The sequence below is a fragment of the Nicotiana attenuata genome, unplaced genomic scaffold (genome assembly GCF_001879085.1).
Source record: "Nicotiana attenuata strain UT unplaced genomic scaffold, NIATTr2, whole genome shotgun sequence".
Classification (NCBI taxonomy): Eukaryota; Viridiplantae; Streptophyta; class Magnoliopsida; order Solanales; family Solanaceae; genus Nicotiana; species Nicotiana attenuata.
In genome coordinates, this window is record NW_017671292.1 from 24,452 (window position 1) to 48,355 (window position 23,904).

At 38.2% G+C, this 23,904-nt stretch overlaps 2 protein-coding genes across 2 annotated transcripts; one reads left to right on the forward strand and one right to left on the reverse strand.

The window, feature by feature from the left end:
* The first annotated feature begins 2,705 nt into the window (after positions 1-2,705).
* LOC109207330 (ABSCISIC ACID-INSENSITIVE 5-like protein 2) lies at positions 2,706-6,849 on the forward strand. Its single transcript, XM_019370227.1, has 4 exons — positions 2,706-2,964; positions 3,246-4,271; positions 4,350-4,421; positions 6,588-6,849. Exons 2-4 carry the CDS (start codon positions 3,444-3,446, stop codon positions 6,666-6,668), a joined length of 981 nt encoding a protein of 326 aa, XP_019225772.1. The 5' UTR covers positions 2,706-2,964; positions 3,246-3,443; the 3' UTR covers positions 6,669-6,849.
* A 1,172-nt stretch (positions 6,850-8,021) lies between these two features.
* LOC109207331 lies at positions 8,022-11,358 on the reverse strand. Its single transcript, XM_019370228.1, has 3 exons — positions 10,857-11,358; positions 9,463-9,587; positions 8,022-8,476 (listed from the first exon to the last, which is right to left on the reverse strand). Exons 1-3 carry the CDS (start codon positions 11,227-11,229, stop codon positions 8,273-8,275), a joined length of 702 nt encoding a protein of 233 aa, XP_019225773.1. The 5' UTR covers positions 11,230-11,358; the 3' UTR covers positions 8,022-8,272.
* Positions 11,359-23,904: the final 12,546 nt, after the last annotated feature.

Below are 23,904 nucleotides of genomic sequence, written 5' to 3' on the forward strand. Positions count from 1 at the left end.
CCCAATATAATGCAACCCTAGTTTTTTGCTCTTCGAACATTATGACAAAATGCAAAATAAGTGAAGCAAACAAATATTTCGGAAGACCTGAAGGATCCTGAATGGATTTTTACCGAAATTCTAAAACTCCTTAAATAAGCAAAAAAACAGTCCCGGGTTACAATAATTGAGGGTACAACGCATATATAGGATGCGCTATATATGTAGCGCCAATTATGCATGCACTATACCCTCAATTATTGGTGGGTCAGTAAAGTTTAAATATAGCGCATGTAATAAATGCGCTATACCTTAATAGACAAACGTGTTGTTAAGGTATAGTGCATTGAGTAAATGTGTTATATATACTTTGGTCATCAGTTATTTTTCACCTATTTTTATGCTTTGAGTCCAAAAAAGCAATATTTTGGTTACGGACTCTAGTTTTGAATCCCTGCATGGATCTTTTATTGAGAAATTGAAATAGAGAGATAAGATGTTAACATGGTCCTACCAAACATGCTAGAAATTCATAAGCAAAATACTAATTTATCAATTTCAATTGCTGTGACATTTCTTTTTATGAATTTCGAAATATTTGACATCATTCCATTTCTGTACAACTTTAACTTATTAACTCATAAAAATTCAAAAATTTTAAACTATTCATAGTGTAATGCCTTATGTGCTAACTTTTCAATCGTTATTTAATAATTTCTAACTTTAACCAATATAACACATATTATTCCATGTCGTTTAAATAAAAATCAGCGTACAAAATGGAACGGGAGGAGCAATATTAATTTATAAAAATATTCTCTCAAAATATTGATTTCAGACATAAAGTTATTTAAGAATCTACTACTCCTCAATATTTAAGAACTTGATCTTGATGTATAAAATATTCTGAGCGAAATCATAAACTAGAATCTTGAATGTATAATTGATGATTTGATGTGTCTTCTTTTACGACAAACATTTTTTACTTTTTGAGGAAATTGAAGACCGTCCAACCTAAAGAAACCGCTATTTATAATTGTAGAATAGAGACAAACATGTTGTAGTCAGAAAATCCAATATGCTCAAGTCATCAAAGCAATCTAAACAAGAGTTATTTATTTGAACACTTGAAATGAATTGATTGGCTTGCAAATTCAGTAACCGCGCATTGTAACTTGACATATGACATTATAGTACTGTGTTTGACTAGGTGTGCCCTACGTCTAATTGTGTACACGGATCATCTTATTCATCTGGGATAATAATAAAAAATAAATTAAAGAAAAACTAAGGCATGCGTTACTTGGGTAACTAATAAGATATTTTTTTTTTTCTATTTATGATTTGACCAAATAAATATCCGTAAAAGGCACATTCTTTTCAGAAAATATTATGTATGATTTCAATATTACATTGCCCAAAAAAAATGATGAAAGGAATATTATTAACTTTCTTTTCCTTGTGCATAGTCCCGGTTGGTTTTCTCCAATAAAATGATAAATAAATCAATATGATCTTTTCTTTTATCTCTTTCGTTTAACAAATCATACCTATTTTTGTTGCCTTACCTAATCAAAAAAAAAAAAAAATCACTCCTATTTTTCACATTTATGTTGCTTCTTCGATTTTAATAATCTTTGGTTGAATTAATTCGTGATTTTTCTGATACATAAAATGAAATATCAATATTATATCTGTAATTATTTGAATTTCTCTTATGCACCAATTTAAAGCAAATAGTTTTGTGGAATATCTAGAACACATACCAAGACAAAGAATAATTTCTAGGCATGATTGAGTTTTTCAAAAAGTTTGTAGGTTCATGAAATTGTGTGGTTATTGATTTAGTATTTATTATTACTCAATGTGAGTACTCCATATTTTTCGAAATGAGGGTAATGTACTTTAAAATATGGCGAGTTGTCCTTAGAAAAAAAATTCAAGGAAAGGGTCTAACCAAAGGTATTAAGCATCTCCTGTCAAATCAATGTAGCAATTTTCTTTAAATAGGTCTACCCTCCAATTATTGCTTTAGTATTTAGTAAGGCCCCGTTTGGCCATGAGTTTTCCCAAAATAAATTTGAGATTTATTTTCAAAACTCATGTTTGGCCATAAATTTTGCTCATATTTTGGCCAAATCCCAAATAAATTTCAAATCCCAAAATCAGCTATTGAGTTGATTTTGGGCCAAAATTCAGCAACTTGGGAATTATATACATGTTTTTCCAAAATAAAGTTGGAAAATATGTTTTGAAAACGTATGTCCAAACACATTTTCTTCTTCAAACCAAACTTCATTCAAATCAGATTTTTCAAAATAAATTTGGAATCTATGGCCAAACGCTAGCTAAGACTGTTCAGATGGGACAAATTTTTTAAATCTTCTAAATAAGGGAATCATGCTCTAATATATTCCTCTCTTTTCTTTTCTTTTTGAGATAAAATATACTGAATTATATTTTATGTTTTGTAGTTATATGTGCCTTAATCAATCAACAATTTCAATTTTAAACTAATAATTTTTATGAATCTTTTATATAATTAATTGGAACCCACTACTTGATTATTTAACGCTACACTCAGCTAATTTAATTCTCTTTTTTGTAACTAATCTTAGTTTTATGTATTTATGAAAGGACAAGGATGTCATTAACTTTTTAACAAGATTTAGTAATCACTGATTAGTTTACAAGCTTTTCTTTTTCTTCTTCTGTCTGACCAAAAAGAGGACAAAAAAGGTTGCATGCTCAGCTCTCAGGTGTAACAGAACCTCTAAAACTGTTCATAAATAAAGCCAGAAAAGAGTCAATAATAAACACTACTCTGTAGATAAAACCAATGTTTATTTAATCTCTCTGGTAATGGTCTTGGATATAAATTGCTTTTGGTCTACTTCTTCACTGTATCTGTTTGGGTTTTTGTTCTCTTGTTGCTGCATGCAGACTAATGGATTCTGAGTGATTCTTCCCCTTCTCAGTTTTCTGGTATGATGTTCTCCACCACTTTCTTCTTCTGTTTCTAGCATTTTCTTGGACTTGATCTGTTTTTTTCCCTTCTTTTGTGTGTGGCCATTTCCAAATCTCTCCCTCTGAATCTCTGTTGCATGGCTTTTATATGATGGGGACTGATAAATGTTTTTGAGTCATTTTTTCCTTTTTTCTTTCTTCCTAGGGTTCTTCTGTGGAATAAATGTCCTTCGTTGTTAATCATTGGGCTTTGTACATTTCAAAGATTAAAACCTTACTTCTTTGTGTGTTTAATATAGGGGTTTGAAATTGATTCCTGGATTGGTTGATTGCTGCTTGTGAATCATTGGGCTTTGTGCATTTCAAAGATTAGGACTTTAGTTTTTGGTGTGGTGAATAGAGGTTTTGGAACTGATTTCTGGATTGGTTGATTGCTAGTTGTGAATCATTTGGCTTTGTGCATTTCAAGATTAGCACTTTAGCTTTTGGTGTGGTGAATGGTAACCCATGGGATGGGATCTCAGGGGGGAGTTGGTGGTGGAAAAGAAGCAAAGCCGAATGTTTTGGCTAGGCAAGGATCACTCTACAGCCTCACTCTTGATGAGGTTCAGAATCAATTGGGGAATTTTGGGAAACCACTAAACAGCATGAATCTTGATGAGCTTGTTAAAACTGTATGGACTATTGAGGCTAGTCAAGAATTGGGGGGAAATGATTATGGGGGAGCGCAGCACCGGACTAATTCCCTGCATCGACAATCATCGGGCATTACAATGTCCACAGATCTCAGCAAGAAGACTGTTGATGAGGTGTGGCAGGATATTCAACAGGGGCAAAAAAGGGATGGTAGTATTGATAAGAGAAGTCAGGAGAGACAACTTACTTTTGGTGAGATAACTCTGGAGGATTTCTTGGTCAAGGCTGGAGTGATTGCAGAGTCGACCCAAGGCAGGAGAATTTCGGGTTTAGTTTTAGGGGTTGATTCAATGTCATTGGCACAGCAAGCTCAGTGGCCACATTATCAAATTCCCACAATGCATCAGGCACCGGAACAACAGCTTCAACAACAACAGAATATCGTACCAGTTTTTATGCCAGGCCATCCGGTTCAACAGCCTTTACCTGTTGTTGCTAACCCAATTGTGGATCCCGAAACTCAGATGACAATGTCTCCATCACATCTAATGGGAACATTATCGGACACACAAACATCTGGAAGAAAGCGGGTTGCTCCAGAGGATGTGATCGAAAAGAGTGTCGAAAGGAGGCAGAAGAGGATGATCAAAAATAGGGAATCTGCAGCTCGGTCGCGAGCAAGGAAGCAGGTGCTTTGACTTATTTTGCAGTTTTTTGGGATATAATTCATCTATGTTCCCGTGAAATTTTACTCTTCTGATCAACAGGCTTACACCCATGAACTAGAGAACAAGGTTTCACGGCTTGAAGAGGAGAATGAAAGACTTAAAAGACAGAAGGTAGGATTTGCAAATCAAAATAATTCATGCATGAACTCAGTATTCATTTGCATTTGCATTTCTTCTAGTGATCTTTGAGGTATGTCTTATCTTAATCACATCCTTCACGTCATTAGCATCATTTTGCAATGGCTATGCGCAGTAAATGAGACACAGTCTAAACACATGAGAAAACATATGAGGAAAATTTGTGAAGTTCTTACTTCTCTAAGTTCATTGGCTATATGTTTAATTCGACCTGATGTTTTCCTTCACAATGAAACATAATGTTTAGAATTATTTATGCAGTCAGAAGGAAGAGCTTGTGATTCATGCCCCCCCCCCCCAAAGATGGTTAATCAATAGACTTAGCTTTTCTAGTAACAAGTGACTTGTCGTCTTGTGATAAAAGTATGTCAAAGTTAAGGATTTTTAGGTGTGAAATAGATCTTTGTCAAACTTATAATAAATGTAACTGTTCTTATTAAAATTCATAATCTATAATCATTTATTGAATTGCCCCATTAGCTATTTAAATTCAGCATAGCCTATATTAACAAGTGATTATCGTCTTGTGATAAAAGTACGTCAAAGTTAAGTATTTATAGGTGTGGAAAAGGATCTTCGTCAAACTTATAGTAAATGTAATTGCTCTTATTAAATTTCATAATCACCTCATTGAATTGCCCATTAGCTATTTGAAATGAGAGAAAGGTCAATGAAAACAGGAGTAGACTTTAGAAGGCCCTCAACTTTCTTTACTATCCTTTTCTTTTCTGTAATAAAAATGTGTTTCTCATTCCCTTTTTCTGTTTTCAATTTGTTTTATTTTGTTGGTCGCTGTGAGGCTTTAAGCTACTTCTCTGTTTAACGATACATTTAATGTGTCGGGAGAATCAGAAAGTAAAAACACCCATAGATGCACACAAGATGGATGTTCCTATGTGAAAGTATTGACTAAGAAAGCTCTATTGGCCGCTAAAAGATCTAGTAATTCTGCTTTACATATCCAGCCACACTGTAAGGATATGGTTCTAGATTGCATTACTTTACTAACAATCCAACTGCATATATTCTTGCTTCAGTGCCCTTTTTTATAGTTTGTTTTAGTTATTGCATAGTCTAGAAGTTGATTCCATATATGTTTCAATGAAAAAACATGACTAATGAGAAATCAAGAGGACATTTTGTGGGAGGGAGGGCTAGCAGGGACCTAATTCATTTTAGCGCTTGCCTGTTGAGGGCATCAGCGTTCGGTTGGCCTCATAAGTAGAAGGAAATGTTAAATTTTTCCATTGGTAGTTCAATGTCGAACCATTTATTTAGAGAAGAGTTCATGAGATTGGTGACTCCTAGCCATAGTTGGAAGGACCGAAGAACTTCAGACACGCTTAACTTCTTCTCTTGTCTAGTCCTTCAGGGAAGACGTTCTAGGCTTTACCTCATCTTCCACCTGAAGTGAACTTTAAATTTCATCTAGACAAAAATGATACATGAAACTGATAGATTTATGAACCCTTCTTGACTTAGCTATTCATCTCTTGTAGCTTGATGCACTTCAAATATATCTTAAAAACACTTTCTTCTTTAAAATATTTATGAGGAACATCCGAACAAATAACTCTTGCGAAGCTCATTTTATGGCTGCATTGCTTCATTGTATATTCTTGTGTTATGGATTCGCAAAAGAGAAAGTAAACAACCACATTAAAAAGAGAAAAGACTTCTGTCTCTTGATGTATTTATGCTTTTGGTTTGAATATAGGAATTCCTAAGCAAACTGAACCAACACCGTAGAGTGACGTGACTTTCAAAATCTTAGTAACTGGTGGAAATTAAGTTTGATAGGTGGCTTCCAGATGCATATAATGCCAAAAGAAATGCTTTAGATAGTTGCAATGGAATGCTTGGTCATTAAAAAACTCATTACTTAGTTACAATCAACTTGTCAATAGTGTAGGTAAGTCTTACGCTTGTCCAACCGAACTTCTATTTTCTGTGTTAATTAGGATTCGTCAAATGCTTTTGGAGAAATCATAAGTGCTGACATGGCAAACTGTAATTGTCATTGTTTCAAATAGCAAGGTAGTTCTTGCTTTGTAGTTGACTTGCTGTCTCTTGACTATTTTCAGAAGAAACTTGCCTCCCTTTGGTTCTTACCTGATCAAGTATGGTTTTTATCTGCAGGAGATCGAGAAGATTTTACCAAGTGTGCCACCCCCAGAGCCAAAGTATCAGCTTCGCAGAACAAGTTCGGGCCCTATCTGAGATATAACTTCATGTAGATGCTTTTAATGTCAGCAGCTAATCGCACTCTTTCACCTCTCCTTTGTTCTTGCTCAATGGGAACCTCTTCTAGTGATTCCTAGTTGATGTGATTCCCTTGGCTGTGTGTATTCCCCTTGATAATGTAATGTGTCCCTTTATATAAATTTTAATAGTTTGGACATAGAGAACATGGTTTTCTTAGTTTCTTCCCAGTTTCAAAGTAAAATTATGTGTTTTTAGAGTTAGCTAGAATTTGAGGATATAGTTTAGGGTCATCATTTACTAGATACAACGTCCACAAAACAGCTTGGATTTTGTCTCTGTTGAAGGATCATGACTCATTTTCCTCTCTTTCCTTTTGTGCGTTTCTTTTTGGTTGATAAAAAACGGTGGTTGAGTTAGTTTGCACGCACCTCGACTATTCTATTTGAGTATTTGTTACCATTTCGTTGAGTGTCTGTCACCTCTCGCTTGCACAAGTAACTATGTCCATCAAGACTAAGGCGAAAAAGAAATTATCTAGTGTTCTTGTCTCTGCATGAGATGCTTTTGTATGTAGATGGAGATTTTCTTTTTCCTTCTTTTTTTGTTTTTTGTAAATGGAGTTTCCCTACTAGTGCATCTTGCTCGACTCCAAAAATGGCCAGCATATTGAATTGGTTTTGCAGGATTTATGTTCTTCAAATATTACAATCCACTATCATCACTGACTTGCAATTGCTGGAAATTGGCCACCTTCTTCCCTTTTGAGGAATGATGCTCAAAGTATAAATTTGTTTCCTTTCAATCAAAAGAAACTTAACATGAAATACTAATCTCATCAAGAAAATAGTTTTCTTAAAAGATACATTTCACCCTTTTGTATAATTTTGCTTCCAGTTACTTATTTCCGTTATAGTCAACAAGTTTGATAGTGCTTCATTTTCATCCACCCTTTCAACGAGAATAATAAGCATATAACGAACGAATTTAATAAATTATTCAAACATTAGGAACTACTAGTAGTAGATAAGGGAGAAGGACTTTGAATGAGTGTGCAACTGCATAATTTTGGAACATGAACATTTGCTAAATTCCAACAGTTTAAAAAGATGTATGGCAGTTTGACTGGCAAGCTGCATCCAGTAGAGATATATTTGAGCTTACCCTCTTTAAAAGTGCTTACCTTATCAAGATGATTCAAATGTTCAGAGATGAAGCCACTACTATTTTAGGTCTGTTCAAGTAGTTCATCTTGAGGCCTTTAACACACCTAAAGTAATAATAACTCCATCTCTGAACATTCAAACTGGTGGATGGCATCCAAAAACTCAGGTACTGCTTTCCTTTCTCTTTCTTCTAAGATAGAGACGCTGATTTCCAAGGAGGGCCTTGTACTTTTTATCATAAACTGTGTATGCACAAACCTTGTTAAAGAAAGGAAGAAACCCAATTAATAGCAGCTATGCCTTATGTACATAGTTCCCAGATCTACACTAGCTAAACTAATTCACCCCCTTTAAAACCCAAAACTTGAAAACCTGGCAAGAAAATAACCTACTCAATTGCCACACTAAACTTCAGCTAACTTATTGGAGCGACCATGAAAATATAACATTGAAAACCTATAGATCTTTCCACACATTAAAGTCAGTCGTTGAGCCATTGTAGTTGATTATACTATCCTGGCACCCCATGAAGTATGTACTCTTCACAGGATCAACATTTACTAGAGCATGAGCAGTTCCGTGGGGGCTGACTGCAACAGCAACTTCATCTGCACCAATTATTACTTCAGCGTAGCCATTTTTGACCGCATCATTTTCCAGCTGTAAGAAGTTAGTGAATCAAGAGCAAGGACTTAGTATATATAACAAACTTGCAACCTTGACCCAAAAGAAAGGAAAAGAAAGTAAAATTACTCATTCACAAAGATAATCTACGGGAAATGTAATTAAAGAGATAATTTAATAGCTATAATTGGTTATTTCGTCTTCATTTCCCTTTCATGCAATTTAGAAATTAAGGAATAATCAGCATATCATGATTTGGGACTTTTAAAGGAGCTAACTGCAGAAATTCAATCATATACCCGTTCAAAGGACAAGCAGAATGCCTGCTTCAATGGTGAGTAAAGATAGAGTATTGCAATGATAAGAAAGGTAAAAAACTACAATAAAATGGATGATGGAAATAGAAAAAGGACAGGAGTACAGATGATAAAACCAATCACCACACCTCGTGGTCTTCAAGACATATCTTCGGTACTGAAAAATGTATTAGAAAGAGGAAATGATATATCTGGAAACATATAACTACTTTGGAACAAGTAAACTTGGGGAGAGTTTTGATAGATACTTTGAAGATTTTGAAGAACTAGGAGAGAAAGCATGATTAAGGCTAGGGGAAAGACTTCGAGAATACTCCATCAGGATGGCACTTCTATGCATGTAACTTTAGCACACAAAAAAGGTTCAAGGACTGAGACCGCGAGACGTTAGTTTTTCTGGGAAGTATGACACAACTAAAGAATATGCTTGACAAGTGACAGCAACTAAAACATAAGATCCTGTAGAGCCGGGACATCTTGTATGCAAGAAAATACATTACATGTCACAAGGACTACAAAAAGAATCAAACTGATTTATGTAACACCAATATATCAAACTTTTTCATCTTGATTACATTCAAAGAACAATATGTTCCCCTACAGATAAACATAGTAAAAGGTGGATCTAAAGTAAATTACTAATGATTAAGATAGGTAGAGATGTAAAAGCTTTCAGCTCTGATACTACAGGGAGGAGAAACATACCCGGAACACTGTCTTAGCTCCCCAAATAACAAATGTCTCATTGCATGTGTGGTGCCTGTGGTTGCCCCTAACACCACCGGGTCTGATCTCGCCCAAATGAACTGAAGCACAGCCTGCTGCCCCACCTGCAGCAAGAATGACCTCCTCTTATCAATGACAAAATCATTCTAGGCAAACTTAAAATAAAAGATGACGATATAGAATAATTTAAATTTATCTGGCGGTTATGATATACGCTATATCAGGGAAATGGGAAAAGAAATACCATCTATTTTTCCCCTGTACTCTAACTTTGAACTTGCACATTTTCGAGAAAGAAAAAATAATGCATCAACTGCTATGCATTAATCCTAATAAACCAGTTGGAATTCTATTCGAATATTCGGATCCTTGCATACATACTCAATACTTTCTCTTTCCAGACAAATTAGGGGTTTCTACAAAACTAAAAATTCTCTAAATCTAACGCTTACCCATACGATGAAACACAAACTTCTAATCAAACCAAAAAGATCCTGGTAAACGTCAAACCTAATATAAATATACCAATAACAAGTAGAGCTTAATCCCAACTAGGTAGTATCATTTGCATACATCCTTTGCTTCTATTATGTTCTGTTCATTGCTGAGTTTGTGTGGAATCTGAGATACTGTAGGTCTTTTATGCATTACCAGGAAAGAGAGAGAACTGGGATGCCAAAATCGAGGCCAAGAGAAATGGGGTTGAGAATGACCCACACTTTTCTTTGGAAATAACAGAAGAGGAAGGTCGGAATCTCACAAGATTAGCCATCTGCTCTTTGAAAATAATGTTAATTCTAGACTTGCACATTTCTTAATTTTCTACCAATCTCTATTAGTTATACATATCATCCAACGAACTAAGCTTTAAGTCCAAACTAGTCAGGGCAGGTCATATAAATCCTAAATATCCATTCGCTCACAAAAGAAGCTACGTATATTACCAGTAAAAAACTAAACTTTCCTTGGTCCTCTAGGTCCTTGTATTCAAGTTGCTTGCCTATTGCGAACGATTTTTCTTCTTGGCTTACCACTCTTTATTCGCACAGGATTAGAATAGGAACCTTAATGGAGCTAATGAGAAAGCAGTTGCAGGGCGAGTGTAGGCAGTAATGAGCTAACCCATCTTCTGCTTATTTGGTGGTTGCAACCAAGACAATATCTTTATGCCCATCAAAGGACCTCGAGATGCTAATCCACCAAAAACATATCGACCCGTTTAAATGCATTGGAGTATGAACATACATATATGGCTCATATTTAAATCCTATCTTCAGGAGCACGCATATCCTGTCTTTTAAGGAAAAATACTATACTATTATAGTTAATACATTAACATATAGTAGTAAATTTTTTCTTAAAAAAGAGGAGACCTGAAAGGGCAGAATCAAGGGCAAGGGAAATGGGGTTGAGCAACCAGCCACGTTTATCTTTAGCAATGGAAGAAGAGGAAGCTGGGAACCTCAAAAGATTAGCCATTTGATCTGAACCAGAAGAATGAAACTTGGCAGGATGCCACTCTTCCCGCTGATGACTTGAATCTGAGGGACGTTGGAATCTGAGGGAAACCCAAGTGAGGAAAAGGAAGAGGGAAAGGAGGAAAGGGAAAGCATGGGGTTTCTTCAGGAAGGATATCAAACTTGACATTTGGGTTGATGTCTGATTCTGAAATCCGGCGGCGGCGGAGATTGGAAGTTGCTGCTGGTTACCGGAAGGGGAAAATGAAATCCTTCTAGGGTTTGCCATCTCTGATTTTGGCCTCTTTATTCTTTCACATTTCTTCTCTTCTCTTCTATGGCCTCAACGAAGGACAATCTTTCACAGTGGAGTTTGGCTTTGGATTTTGCACCTGTCCCACCTGCTACCTGTTTTTTTTTTTTTTTTTATTCATTCCTTTTTATGTTTGTTCTTTTTTCTTTCTACAAATCTAGTGCCTTGTTATGAAACAATAAAAGAAGAGAAAACTAGGGAAAAAGAATTTTTGTTGATTTGGGATGATTTATAATGGAATAGAACTCCTTTATTTATAGGAAAAAAGTGACTTAGTCACCAAGTAAGAAACCCTAAAATCTCTCTAAAATATAGACATTCACCTTAAATAGAATTCTATTTATAACACTCCCCATTGAATGTCTATTCAACAGATAATGTGCCTCGTTAAAACCTTAACTAAAATAAAACCTAGTAGGAAAAAATTCTAGTAAAGGAAAAAGAGTACACATGTTTAGAAATACGCCTTTTGGTTGCCTCGTTAAAAACCTTGCAAGAAAAACCCAGTGGGACAAAACCTTGTAAGGGAAAAAGAGTTCAACGCGTATTAACTCCCCCTGATGAGAGCATCAATTCAGATATTTGAGTCTTTGCATTCCAATCTTGTGCATCATCTTCAAAAATTATTAAAATAGATTCGATAAAAAAATCGGTCATATTAACTTGAATGGAATTATTTCACCTTGAAATCATCATTCCTGATATAGATGTATTGTCTTCATATGATCTTGTTGGAATGTCATTTCAATATCTTCACATAGGGATGAAAACTCTTGCTATCGTATTATCATGCTTATAGTTATAGCAAGATACATTTGTGCGCAAATAACACTTAGGATATGGTACTTCAGGACCAAGAATTGTATATGCTTCAAGCAATTTAAATCCTTCAAGGATTGTCATATAAGTTAAGTCATATAATTAATGTAATAGACTTTAATTAGATGCATATCAAGTTTTCATGTCATGCTAGACAAATAAGATATCAAAAATTGATTGCACATATCATTGACTTTATACTTTCAAGTGTTTGAACTGCAGGTCCAAATAACTCGTCTTTCATATGAAACCAATTCTATTCGAATTGCGTCTCTTCTATTTGGACAATATTTTTGTGTATGTATTCGACAAACTTAAGATCCTCATCTATACTTAGCGCTATCATAGATGTCGTCGACGAACATTTTATATCGGTTCCAATATTATTTCATAAAGACGTAACATAGAGATCTCTTCATTCATATTTTCAGGTACCTGAACCTCTCCTGAGATTTTATGAAGTTTTATGTCATGTGATCTTCTAGATTACTTGCCTCCTTTATTATGATCATTTGCTAATCTTCTTTATCAAGAAGTTATTTGAAATCGATCTGTCTATACGCTTTAAGTGTACCATAGACTTTGTCCTTCTAGGACTTGTTCTAATGGGAGCATTTGCAGTGAGAATATAGTTACTTTCTTTGGGTCAGCAAATGCGTCTAGCATGCGTTGCAATATATTGCAGATGAATTATCTTTTTATGAACTTCAAGTTCATATTATCTTATTCGAGGATCTAGATGTACAAATGATAATTCATTCCACGTAACTTTTTCTGAATTGTTTTATCCTTTCTCCCCCTCATGTTAGAAAAACTTACTTTCTCAACTTTTGAAAATCCATCTTTATTCGTTATGGTGTTAATTAAAATATACACCGCATGTTAATAATAATAAGACGGAATTATTTGGTTCCTGACCCTAAACTACTTGTAAGGGGAGAATGTAATATACTTTAGTATATAACCTATATCAAACTGATATATATAACTTTGTTCTCATAAGAAATAGTTTAACTATTAAGTGGAGGCACTCAATAAGTCATCTTGCTAAACCAGTTGTGATGTAAACCAACTTATCAAGATAAACTATCATGAATAGAAAATCTGAAAAGTATGCTCTCAATTAAATAATTGAGCAAGTTACCTCGCAAACACCAGATTGCGGGTTAATAATGATCGCACATGTAATTATCTCATAGATGCATCTTATGTGGTATACATGGCAGGTGAATGGGCCCAATATTTACTTTGATATTTCCAGCATTCATGGGATTCAATCCCAATTTTAGTTGGTCTATTAATTAATAAGAACAAGCAACATAAGAGAATTCGTAAAGAATTTTCTAGTTCTTTAATATTTATCCATGTGAATTCTCTTTTATTTTTGCACACCATACTTAAATTAACATCGCTAAACCAATTATGCCAACTGAATAAATTATCAATATTGATAAAGCTCAGGTTTACACCATGACGTGTGCAATTATCAATAAACTTCAAGTTTATTATGATATGGGTTTTTGTATCAATAAACTTCTACTTTATTGTGGCATTATTTTATTTATATAGTACAAAATTGAAGAATAAAGCGCGTAGCTTTCCACATACATATTGCCCCGCTACAAGTTGTAGTAATAGAAGATATTAAATCTTTCCTTTATTTATAGTCTCGATATATTCAACCGCTTTCGCGAATACTTTAGAAACTGAATAAGTTTCTTTGAGACTTACTACAAAACAATACCTTATTGGTAATCAATTGTGTTTCTCCAAAATAGTATAATTGGCTCTTGCAGAGTTCTCAATTAATTTTATAGTACCACATATTTATCAACATCCATATGGTGAATATCTCTTTTAAAAAGAAAGTTATACCATTATGGTTATGGTCAAAATTATATGCAAGATCTGTTTCTTGCATTACCGTTGTCTTTTAATAATGACAATGCCAAAATATTTTGGCGTACAATAAGTACGTGACCAATGACCATTTATGCCATAATAATGACATTATTTTCTTATTTCCTCTCAAACCTCCTTCTAGAGGTGAGTGTGGTATATACCACTAGCACGCTCATATTCTTTCAAAAATGAATATGTATTCATAAATCACATGTTGTCACATTCACATCATGAATGGACCATAATCATTTATATGTGCTTTACAAAATCTCATGTCAAATCGATGACAAACATTACTTTCACAGAGTGAAGGATTATTTTGAGAATCCTTATTATTCTCATTACCACAATGATGACGATTATAATTTCGTCTAATCACATCCACATCCATTGATACCTTCACGGTAATAATTTTGTCTTATTTCAGAATTATTACATATTGCTACCATATTCTCTTAAGGGAATGATAATGAATCAAATTCAATGGGACGGGTTTACACTTCTTGTGCTCACGATCATACATGACTTTGATCATTGCAAGATATAGAAATTTTACCACTTTGAGTGGTTATAATTTTCTACTACTCCATTAGAGTTATAATCAAAATTTATTGTGTTTGCTTGTATTTAAAATCAAATTATAGAATAAAAGTAAAAAATGCGGTAAAATACATACATTAAATCCAGAATTTAATCATGAAGGAAGTTCAAGGAACAATTGATAATCATTATGCTCAATTTCAAAGCTTCTACTCAACTGGTAGAGTCTCGTGCTGATAATGTGTTATGAAACAATAAAAGAAGAAGAATAGTATTGCAGAGAAAAGTAGGGAGAGAAAATTCTTGTTGATTTAGGATGATTTACAATGGAGTAGAACCCCTCTATTTATAGGAAAAATGTGACTTAGCCACCAAGTAACAAACCCTAAGATCTCTCTAAAATATAGACATTCACCTTAAATAGAATTCTATTTATAACATCCCTAATCCTTTTTCATATATATATATATATATATATATATATATATATATATTACATGTGACAATGGTTACAAATTCCTTATAAAAAGAGATTATTAAGAAATGTAGCTCAAAGTAACAATATAAAACAAGAAGATAAGTAGAATAAGATAAGAAGAGATAACTTTCTTATTTCATCAAGTGTTCAAGTGTGTCTCATATCACATTTCATGCCTCTATTTATACTATTACATAGAAGGATACAAAAGGATTGTCTTAAACATGACATTAACAATTGAGATCATGGGGAAGGGTTATGGAGGTGTGAGAGTTACAATCATAATATTGATAAGTAGTGGGAGGTTATTTACATCATGGGTGAAAGTAGTGGGAGTAGTGGACATCCATAATTACTATAGGTTTTACAACACTCACCCTTGGATGTCCATAAATAGATAATATGCCTTGTTAAATCCTTACTAAGAAAAAATCCTATGGGAAAAAACCTTAGTGAAGGAAAAAGAGTACGCATATCTGTAATATGCTTTATTTGCTGCCTCGTTAAAAATCGTACTAGGAAAACCCAGTGGGACAAAACCTAGGCTAAGGAAAAAAGAGTACAACGCGTATCTTACTCCCCCTCGTGAAAACATCACTTTATTTCTCGAAGACGGCGCATTCCAATCTTCTGTCTTAACTTCTCAAATATTGAAGTTGATAATGCCTTAGTGAACAGTGTAACGACCCGACTGGTCGTTTCGCTTTTTAGAACCCCGTTCCCCTAAATGAGACTTCCCGCGCTTGCGTTAAATAATTTATGACCTGCAGGGATGGTTGGTTCGGGATTTAAAAGAGTTTGGGTTGAAATAGGCACACTTGTTTCCTTAAGATTTTCTTAAAAGGCTAAGTTTGACATTGGTCAACATTTTTAGTAAATGGACCCGAACTCGTGTTTTGACGGTCCCGCAGGATCCGTAGGAAAATATGCGACCTAGGCGTATGCCCGGAATCGAATTCTGAGGTCCCTAGCCCGAGTAACGAATTTTTGTTAGAAATTGTTAAACTGAAATTTCCAAGGATTTAAAGAATTTAATAATGTTTGATCATGATGGTATCGGGCCCGTATGTTGGTTCTGGAGCCGGTACAGGTCCAATATAATATTTAAGTCTTGTCTGTGAAGTTTGGTGAGAAACGGGACTGATTTGACAAGATTCGGACGTCCGGTTGTAAAAATAGGAATTTGAGTGTTCTTAAGGATTTCATGCATTTTGGAGTTGAATTCGTAGTTTTAGATGTTATTTCGGCGATTTGATCGCTCGATCAAGTTTGTACAAGGTTATTGGACTTGTGTGGGTGTTCGGAGTGGAGCCCGAGGGCTCGGGTGAGTTTCGGGCATGGGTTGGGGGTGAAAAACACCCCAGTTTTCTGGTATTTCTGTAGGAAGTTGCAGGTCTCGCAAATGCGAGGAATTTGTTCGCAATTGCGACCACGCATTTGCGAGGAAGCCATCGCAATTGCGATGAAGGCAGGAAGTGGGTAGCGTCGCATTTGCGACAATTTCATCGCAATTGCAAACCCTGCAGGGTCCGCATTTGCAACCCCAGGATCGCATTTGCGATGAAAGCAGGAGATGGGCCAGTTCGCAATTGCGAAGATTTTGTCGCAATTGCGAGTTTGCATTTGCGAACCTGATGTCACAAATGCGACATCACAGGCCTGGACACAGCTTTTAAAAACGGGACTTAGGCCATTTATTTCATTTTATCTCTACACTTGGGCGATTTGGGAGCTTTCAAAGAGGGGATTTCAACATAGCATTGTGAGGTAAGTTATTTCTACTTAATGTGAGTTTAATACTTGGATTTTGGGTAGATTAACACACAAAAATTAGTGAAAATCATGGGATTAGAGCAAAACCTAGGGTTTTGATAAAACTTAGATTTTACCACGAAATTTGTTATGGAATGAAGTAGAAATCATATATTATTGATCCTTAGGTTATAGAGAACAACTTTCTTCGAAAAATTTCGGAATCCGGACACGTGGACCCGGGGTCGGATTTTAGGAAACTTGTGTTTATGGTTGGGAAAATACTTTAGTAATTAAAATGCGTACTCTTGAGCTTGTATGACTGGTTCCTACTTCGTTTAATTAGTTTTGGATCGTTCGGCTCCAAATTGAGGGTTTGAGCACGTTCTTGATATTGGAAGTATGCTTTGGAGCGAGGTGAGTCTCCTATCTAACCTTGTAACAGGGAATTGTCCCCATAGGTGCAATAATTGAATAATTTGCCACTAAATGTGGGGGCTACGTACGCATTAGGTGACGAGAGTCCGTGCGTAGCCACTATTATGCTTAAGTCCGGGTAGTCTAGGACCCAAAAGCATGTTTTATGTGATGTTCTTGTAACTTGGTGATTAATTTGGGATTGCTTAAATCATGTTGAATGTGGTAAATGAATCTAATAAGAGGAACATCATTTTCTTGTCCTTTTTAAAGAGAAGTGGATTTTTTCGTGAGTAACTGCTCTCCTGATATATATTCTTGTCTTCATGTTGTTGTGTTTAATTACATTTGACCACGTCGCATGTATGATTCACAAGCGGGGTAATAGATGCATCTATGGCGCGCCGTTCGACCCTCCGGCAGTGCACACTTTATTTTTATGTTGGATCGGGCCGTACGACCTCAGCACTACTTGCGTATGCTTATTGCTTGGTATATTGCTGTGAACGGAATTTTATTATATGCCCTGAAGTGTAAACGACTAACTGTGACATCAACTAAGGAAGGACATGTTTACCTCATGCTATAAATTGTTAATCATTTGTGCTATCCATGCTTAGTATAACCCTTATTATATTATTTGACCCTAGTAAGTGTCAAGTCGACCTCTCGTCTCCACTTCTTCGAGATTAGACAGGATACTTACTGGGTACATATTGTTTATGTACTCATACTACACTCCTGTACTTAATTGTACAGGGTTTGAGGCAGGTACATCTGGTTACCAGGCTGGTGCATACCCTTGATCCGACCGAGATTTTGCGGTGAGCTGCTCCCTTCCTACGCCGTTCAGCAGCCCGGTGGAGTCTTTTCTTTATTTTTGGCTGTCTACTCTATTTCAGACAGTAGGATAGTACTATTTTTATGTATATTCTACTAGTTGCCCACATACTTGTGACACCAGGTCTTGGTACACACATGAGTAGACTGTCTTGGGATTGTATAATTATTTTTGGTACGATGTTAATTATTGTTTGTTTGAAATTCAACTTTAGAGATTTTTCGTAACTGTTTTGGAAAAAGGTAGAACTAGAATTTATTAATATTTACACGTTGGCTTGCCTGACAACGGTGTTGGGCGCCATCACGACCTGGGGAGAAATTGAGTCGTGACAACATGGTATCAGAGCACTAGGTTCACGTAGGTCTCACAAGTCATGGGAAAACCTAGTAGAGTCTTGCGGATAGGTACGGAGACGTCTGTATTTATCTTCAAGAGGCTATAGGGTGTTAGGAAACTACTCTTTCTTCATTCCCTATCGTGCAGTGGTTAGTACACTAAATTTCCCCTCTTCTATTCTCTCACAGATGGCGAGGACGCGCACAACAGCTATTCGAGACCTGGGAGGAGCTGCTCCCCCCGTTGCTAGAGACCGAGGCAGAGGCCGGGGGAAGTCACCAGCCCGAGGTAGGGGACGAGGGCGTCCCAGAGCTATCCCAGTACCACCACTGGCGGATCCTGTGGAAGATCCCATCACTGAGGAGCAGGGCGAGGTGCCTGCAGCTGAGCCTACCCCGACGGACTTCATGACAGCACCGGGATTTCAAGAGGTCATGGGCCATATGCTGCGGTTCATGGACACCATGACTCAGACTGGGTTATTTCCAGCGGATCCAACTATATCACAGGCAGGAGGGGGAGCACAGACCCCTACTGCTCAGGCTCCTGGACATGCAGCTGCAGTGTATCAGACTCCGGGTGCACTACCCGCGGATGGGGCTCAGCCAGTTGCTGCAGTGGTGCCTGAGCCCAGACCAGCTGCGGATGGTGACCCGCAGAAGTTGCTAGATAGATGGACTAGACTTCACCCTCCTGTCTTCGGGGGTGAGCGCCATGAGGATGCCTAGGACTTCATTGATAGGTGCAGGGACAGACTGCACAACATGAGGATATTGGAGTCGCATGGGGTTGACTTCACTACTTTCCAGCTGGAGGGCAGGGCCCGTAGATGGTGGCAGTCGTATGTTCTTGGCAGGCCAGTAGGTTCTCCTCCTATCACTTGGAGCGAGTTCACACAGTTATTTCTAGACAGGTATATCCCACCCTCCGAGAGGGAAGAGCTACGGTATCAGTTTGAGCAGCTTGAGCAGGGTCAGATGTCAGTGACCGACTATGAGGCAAGATTTTCTGAGTTATGCTTTGATGATACTTCCTATTGATGCGGAGAGGGTATGGAGGTTCGTTGCAGGATTGCATTTTGGCATTAGGGCCAACATGGCCCGAGAGGTGGAGATGGGAACTCCTTATCAGCTAGTGGTGAAGATTGCTCGGAGGATTGAGGGCTACCGTCTGAGAAGTAGAGAGCAGGCGCAGCAGGATAAGAGGGCCCAATTCTCCAGAGAGTTCAGAGATGCCCCGACTAGGGGTAGAGGTCAGTTTGGTAGGGGTCAGCCCAGCAGACCCCTACATCCAGCACCACCACCTGCTCAGGGTGCTCCAGCGTGCCCCTATTTCAGTGCCATACCAGAGAGTTCTTATCTCCCGCCAACTATTCAGGGTTCTTCCGGTGGACATTCAGGTCCCCAGGGTTCTTCTGATTCCTATTCTAGTGCTACGTCAGAGAGTTCATACCGTCCTCCAGCCATTTCTAGTTCCTCCAGCGGGTATTCAGGCCATCAGGGCCAGGCTTTCGGACAACAGGCCATGGTGCCAAGAGTTTGCTACAAGTGTGGAGACCCAGGTCACATGAAGAGGACCTGCCCCAGGCTTCAGGGCGAGGCAGTACAGCAGGGTCAGCAGCCTATAATTCCAGCACCGGTTGCCCATCCGCCTAGAGGAAGGGGACAGGGTGGTAGAGGCCATTCTAGAGGTGGTGGCCAGACAGGGAGAGGTCAGCCAGCTACTGCTCCGTCAGGTGGAGGCCAGCCAGCCGGCGCTCCAGCTAGATTCTATGCTCTTCCGGCCAGACCAGATGCATTGGCCTCAGATGCCATTATCACAGGTATCATTTCCGTCTGTGGCAGAGATGCTTCAGCATTATTTAATCCAGGGTCCACCTACTCATATGTATCGTCTCTGTTTGCTCGTATTCTAGTTATTGCTCTTGAGCCTTTGGGAACTCCGATTCACGTGTCCACTCCTGTGGGCGATTCTGTGGTTGTGGATCTGATCTAGCGGTCCTGTGTGGTCACATTCTGTGGTTTCGAGACTAGAGCGGACCTCCTGTTACTTGATATGATCGACTTTGAGGTCATCCTGGGCATGGATTGGTTATCCCCGTACCACGCTGTCCTAGATTGCCATGCCAAGACTGTTACATTATGCGATTCCAAGGTTGCAAGGGTTAGAGTGGAGGGGTTCCACAGTTGATACATCTAGCCGGGTTATTTCTTTTCTGAAGGCTCGACATATGGTCGAGAAGGGGTGTTTAGCGTATCTAGCTTATGTTCGGGACACCACCGCAGAGTCCCCGACGATTGATTCAGTTCCAGTAGTGCGGGAGTTCGCCGATGTGTTTCCTTCTGATCTTCCTGGCATGCCACCAGATCGCGATATGGATTTCTGTATTGACTTGGCTCCAGGTACCCAGCCTATATCTATTCCACTGTACCGTATGGCTCCGAAAGAGTTGAAGGAGTTGAAGGAGCATCTTGGAGAGTTGTTGGCAAAGGGGTTTATTAGAGCTAGTGTGTTGCCTTGGGGTGCACCAGTGTTATTTGTGAAGAAGAAGGATGGCACCATGCGGATGTGCATTGACTACCGCCAGTTGAACAAGGCTACCATCAAGAATAAGTACCCGTTGCCACGCATTGATGATTTGTTCGACCAGTTGCAGGGTGCTGGGGTGTTCTCTAAGATTGACTTGAGATCAGGGTACCATCAGTTGAGGATTCGGGACGCAGATGTTCCGAAGACTGCCTTCCGTACTAGATATCGTCATTACGAGTTCCTGGTGATGTCCTTTGGCTTGACCAATGCCCCAGCGGCTTTCATGGACTTGATGAACAGGGTATTCAGACCTTATATTGATTCCTTTGTTATCGTCTTTATTGACGACATCTTGATATACTCAAGTAGCCTGGGGGAGGACGAGCAGCATTTGAGAGTAGTGCTTCAGACTTTGCGAGAGCAGAAACTATATGCTAAGTTCTCCAAGTGTGAGTTTTGGCTAGAGTCAGTGGCATTCTTGGGGCATATTGTGTCTGGAGAGGGAATTAAGGTGGATCCCAAGAAGATTGAGGCAGTTCAGAGTTGGCCACGTCCTACCTCGGTGACCGAGATCAGGAGTTTCCTAGGTTTAGCAGGTTACTACCGACGATTCGTGCAGGGCTTTTCATCTATTGCATCACCTCTTACCAGATTGACCCAGAAGGGTGCTCCTTTTTGTTGGTCCGATGATTGTGAGGCGAGCTTTCAGAAGCTCAAGACAGCTTTGACTACGGTACTAGTTCTTGTGTTGCCTTCCGATTCAGGGATATATACGGTGTATTGTGATGCTTCACGCGTTGGTTTGGGGTGTGTATTGATGTAGGAGGGGTGAGTCATTGCATATGCTTCATGCCAGCTGAAGATTCATGAGAAGAATTATCCCGTGCATGATCTAGAGTTGGCGGTGATTGTTCATGCTCTTAAGATATGGAGGCATTATCTGTATGGAGTGTCATGTGAGGTTTACACTGATCATCGCAGCTTACAGCATTTGTTCAAGCAGAGGGGTCTCAATTTGAGGCAGTGTAGATGGCTTGAGTTGCTGAAGGATTATGACATCACCATTCTTTATCATCCAGGCAAGGCAAATGTGGTCGCGGATTCCTTAAGCAGGAAAGCAGAGAGTATGGGTAGCTTGGCATTCATTCCAGCAGAGGAGAGGCCACTAGCCGTGGACATTCAGTCCTTGGCTAACAGACTTGTGAGGTTGGATATTTCAGAGCCCAGCCGAGTCCTTGCATGTGTTGTTGCCGAGTCTTCATTATTGGGGGAGATCAAGGCCCGACAGTTCGATGATCCGCATTTGGCAGTTCTCAGAGAGACGGTGCTACAGGGTAGTGCCAAGGAGGTTTCTATTGGCGAGGATGGTGTCCTGCGACTCCAGGGTCGCCTATGTGTTCCTAATGTTGATGGCTTGAGGGAGAGGATTCTAGCGGAAGCACATAGTTCGTGGTATTCTATTCACCCGGGTGCTACGAAGATGTATAGTGACCAGAGACAACATTATTGGTGGCGACTGATGAAGAAGGACATAGTTGAGTATGTGGCTAAGTGTTTGAATTGCCAGCAGGTTAAGTATGAGCACCAGAGGCTAGGTGGCCTACTTCAGCAGATGCCCATTCCTGAGTGGAAGTGGGAACGCATCACTATGGACTTCGTAGTGGGATTGCCTCGGACCTTGCGGAAGTTTGATGCAGTGTGGGTCATTGTTGACAGGTTGACCAAGTCGGCACACTTTATTCCGATTGTGACTACTTACACTTCAGAGAGGTTGGCTCAGATTTACATTCGGGAGATAGTCCGGTTGCACGGTGTGCCTGTTTCCATCGTATCAGACAGAGGCCCTCAGTTTACTTCCCATTTCTGGAGAGCCGTTTAGAGTGAGTTGGGGACCCGCGTGGAGCTCAGTACAACATTTCACACTCAGACCGACGGATAGTTGGAGCGGACAGTTCAGATTCTGGAGGACATGCTTAGGGCATGTGTGATTGACTTTGGAGGACAGTGGGATCAGTTCTTGTCTTTAGACGAGTTTGCTTACAACTGATGACGTCCAAATCCACTACTAAAAAGTAAATGGACACGGTCGCATGCAATATAATTTACCCAACTATAAGTCGGGGTCGAATCCCACAGAGAACAATATGTAGGCTATTAGGAATGTAAGAGAATTATCACTTATCGCGCAATGCCAAACACTAAGAATTTGGTTTTTGGAAAATGTTTATAACTAAATGCAATAACATAAACTAACCTAGAAAGCAAGTAAAATGATCAATGGCTACAAGGATGGATGCATCGGGAATTACACTCAAGTAACGATCCAATGTATTTCGTGATTTTACAAATATGAGCGAGTTTATGTTAATTAGCCACGGGTAATAATTCGATATTAGCTTCTTCCGAAGACTAACAAGACTTCTTAATTGAATTATCCCTAAAACAATTAAGAGATTAAGCACTCCCGAATATGGCTACAAGTAGTTCAATCCTATCCCTAGGTAGAATCTATAAAATGAGGGTTAACGCCTCAAGTTCTTGTTAATTAATCTTTCCCAACTCCAAATTATCTTTTCCAAAATTAATTCGGAGTTAATGGGTGAATCCTAGGGTTAGGTAATCCCTTTGGAAACATTAAAGAACAAGAATAATTAAAGTAACAATAACTCACTTCTTAAAAGGATAAAAATCATTCAATACATAAGCACAACAAGGTATTTAATCCATACTTTTAACAAGAATATTTCCATAAACAAGATTCAAGTGTTGGATAAAATACTACACACTTAGATATACAATACAAAGCAAGGAAATGAAGAAATAAACATAAATGGGTAAGAAATCCTTAACCACAAGCTTCAAATCTTCAAGACCCAAGTGTGTGTGCAAAACCCTAGCTTGCACCTTGTTCTCTCTAAGTCTAAGAACTAAAAATCAGCCAAAGATGTTCAGATATTCCCAAAGATACTGCTAGGTCGAGTATTTGTGGGTTTGGGAATGAGAAAATGTGAAATGCCTAATTTGCCCGGGTCTG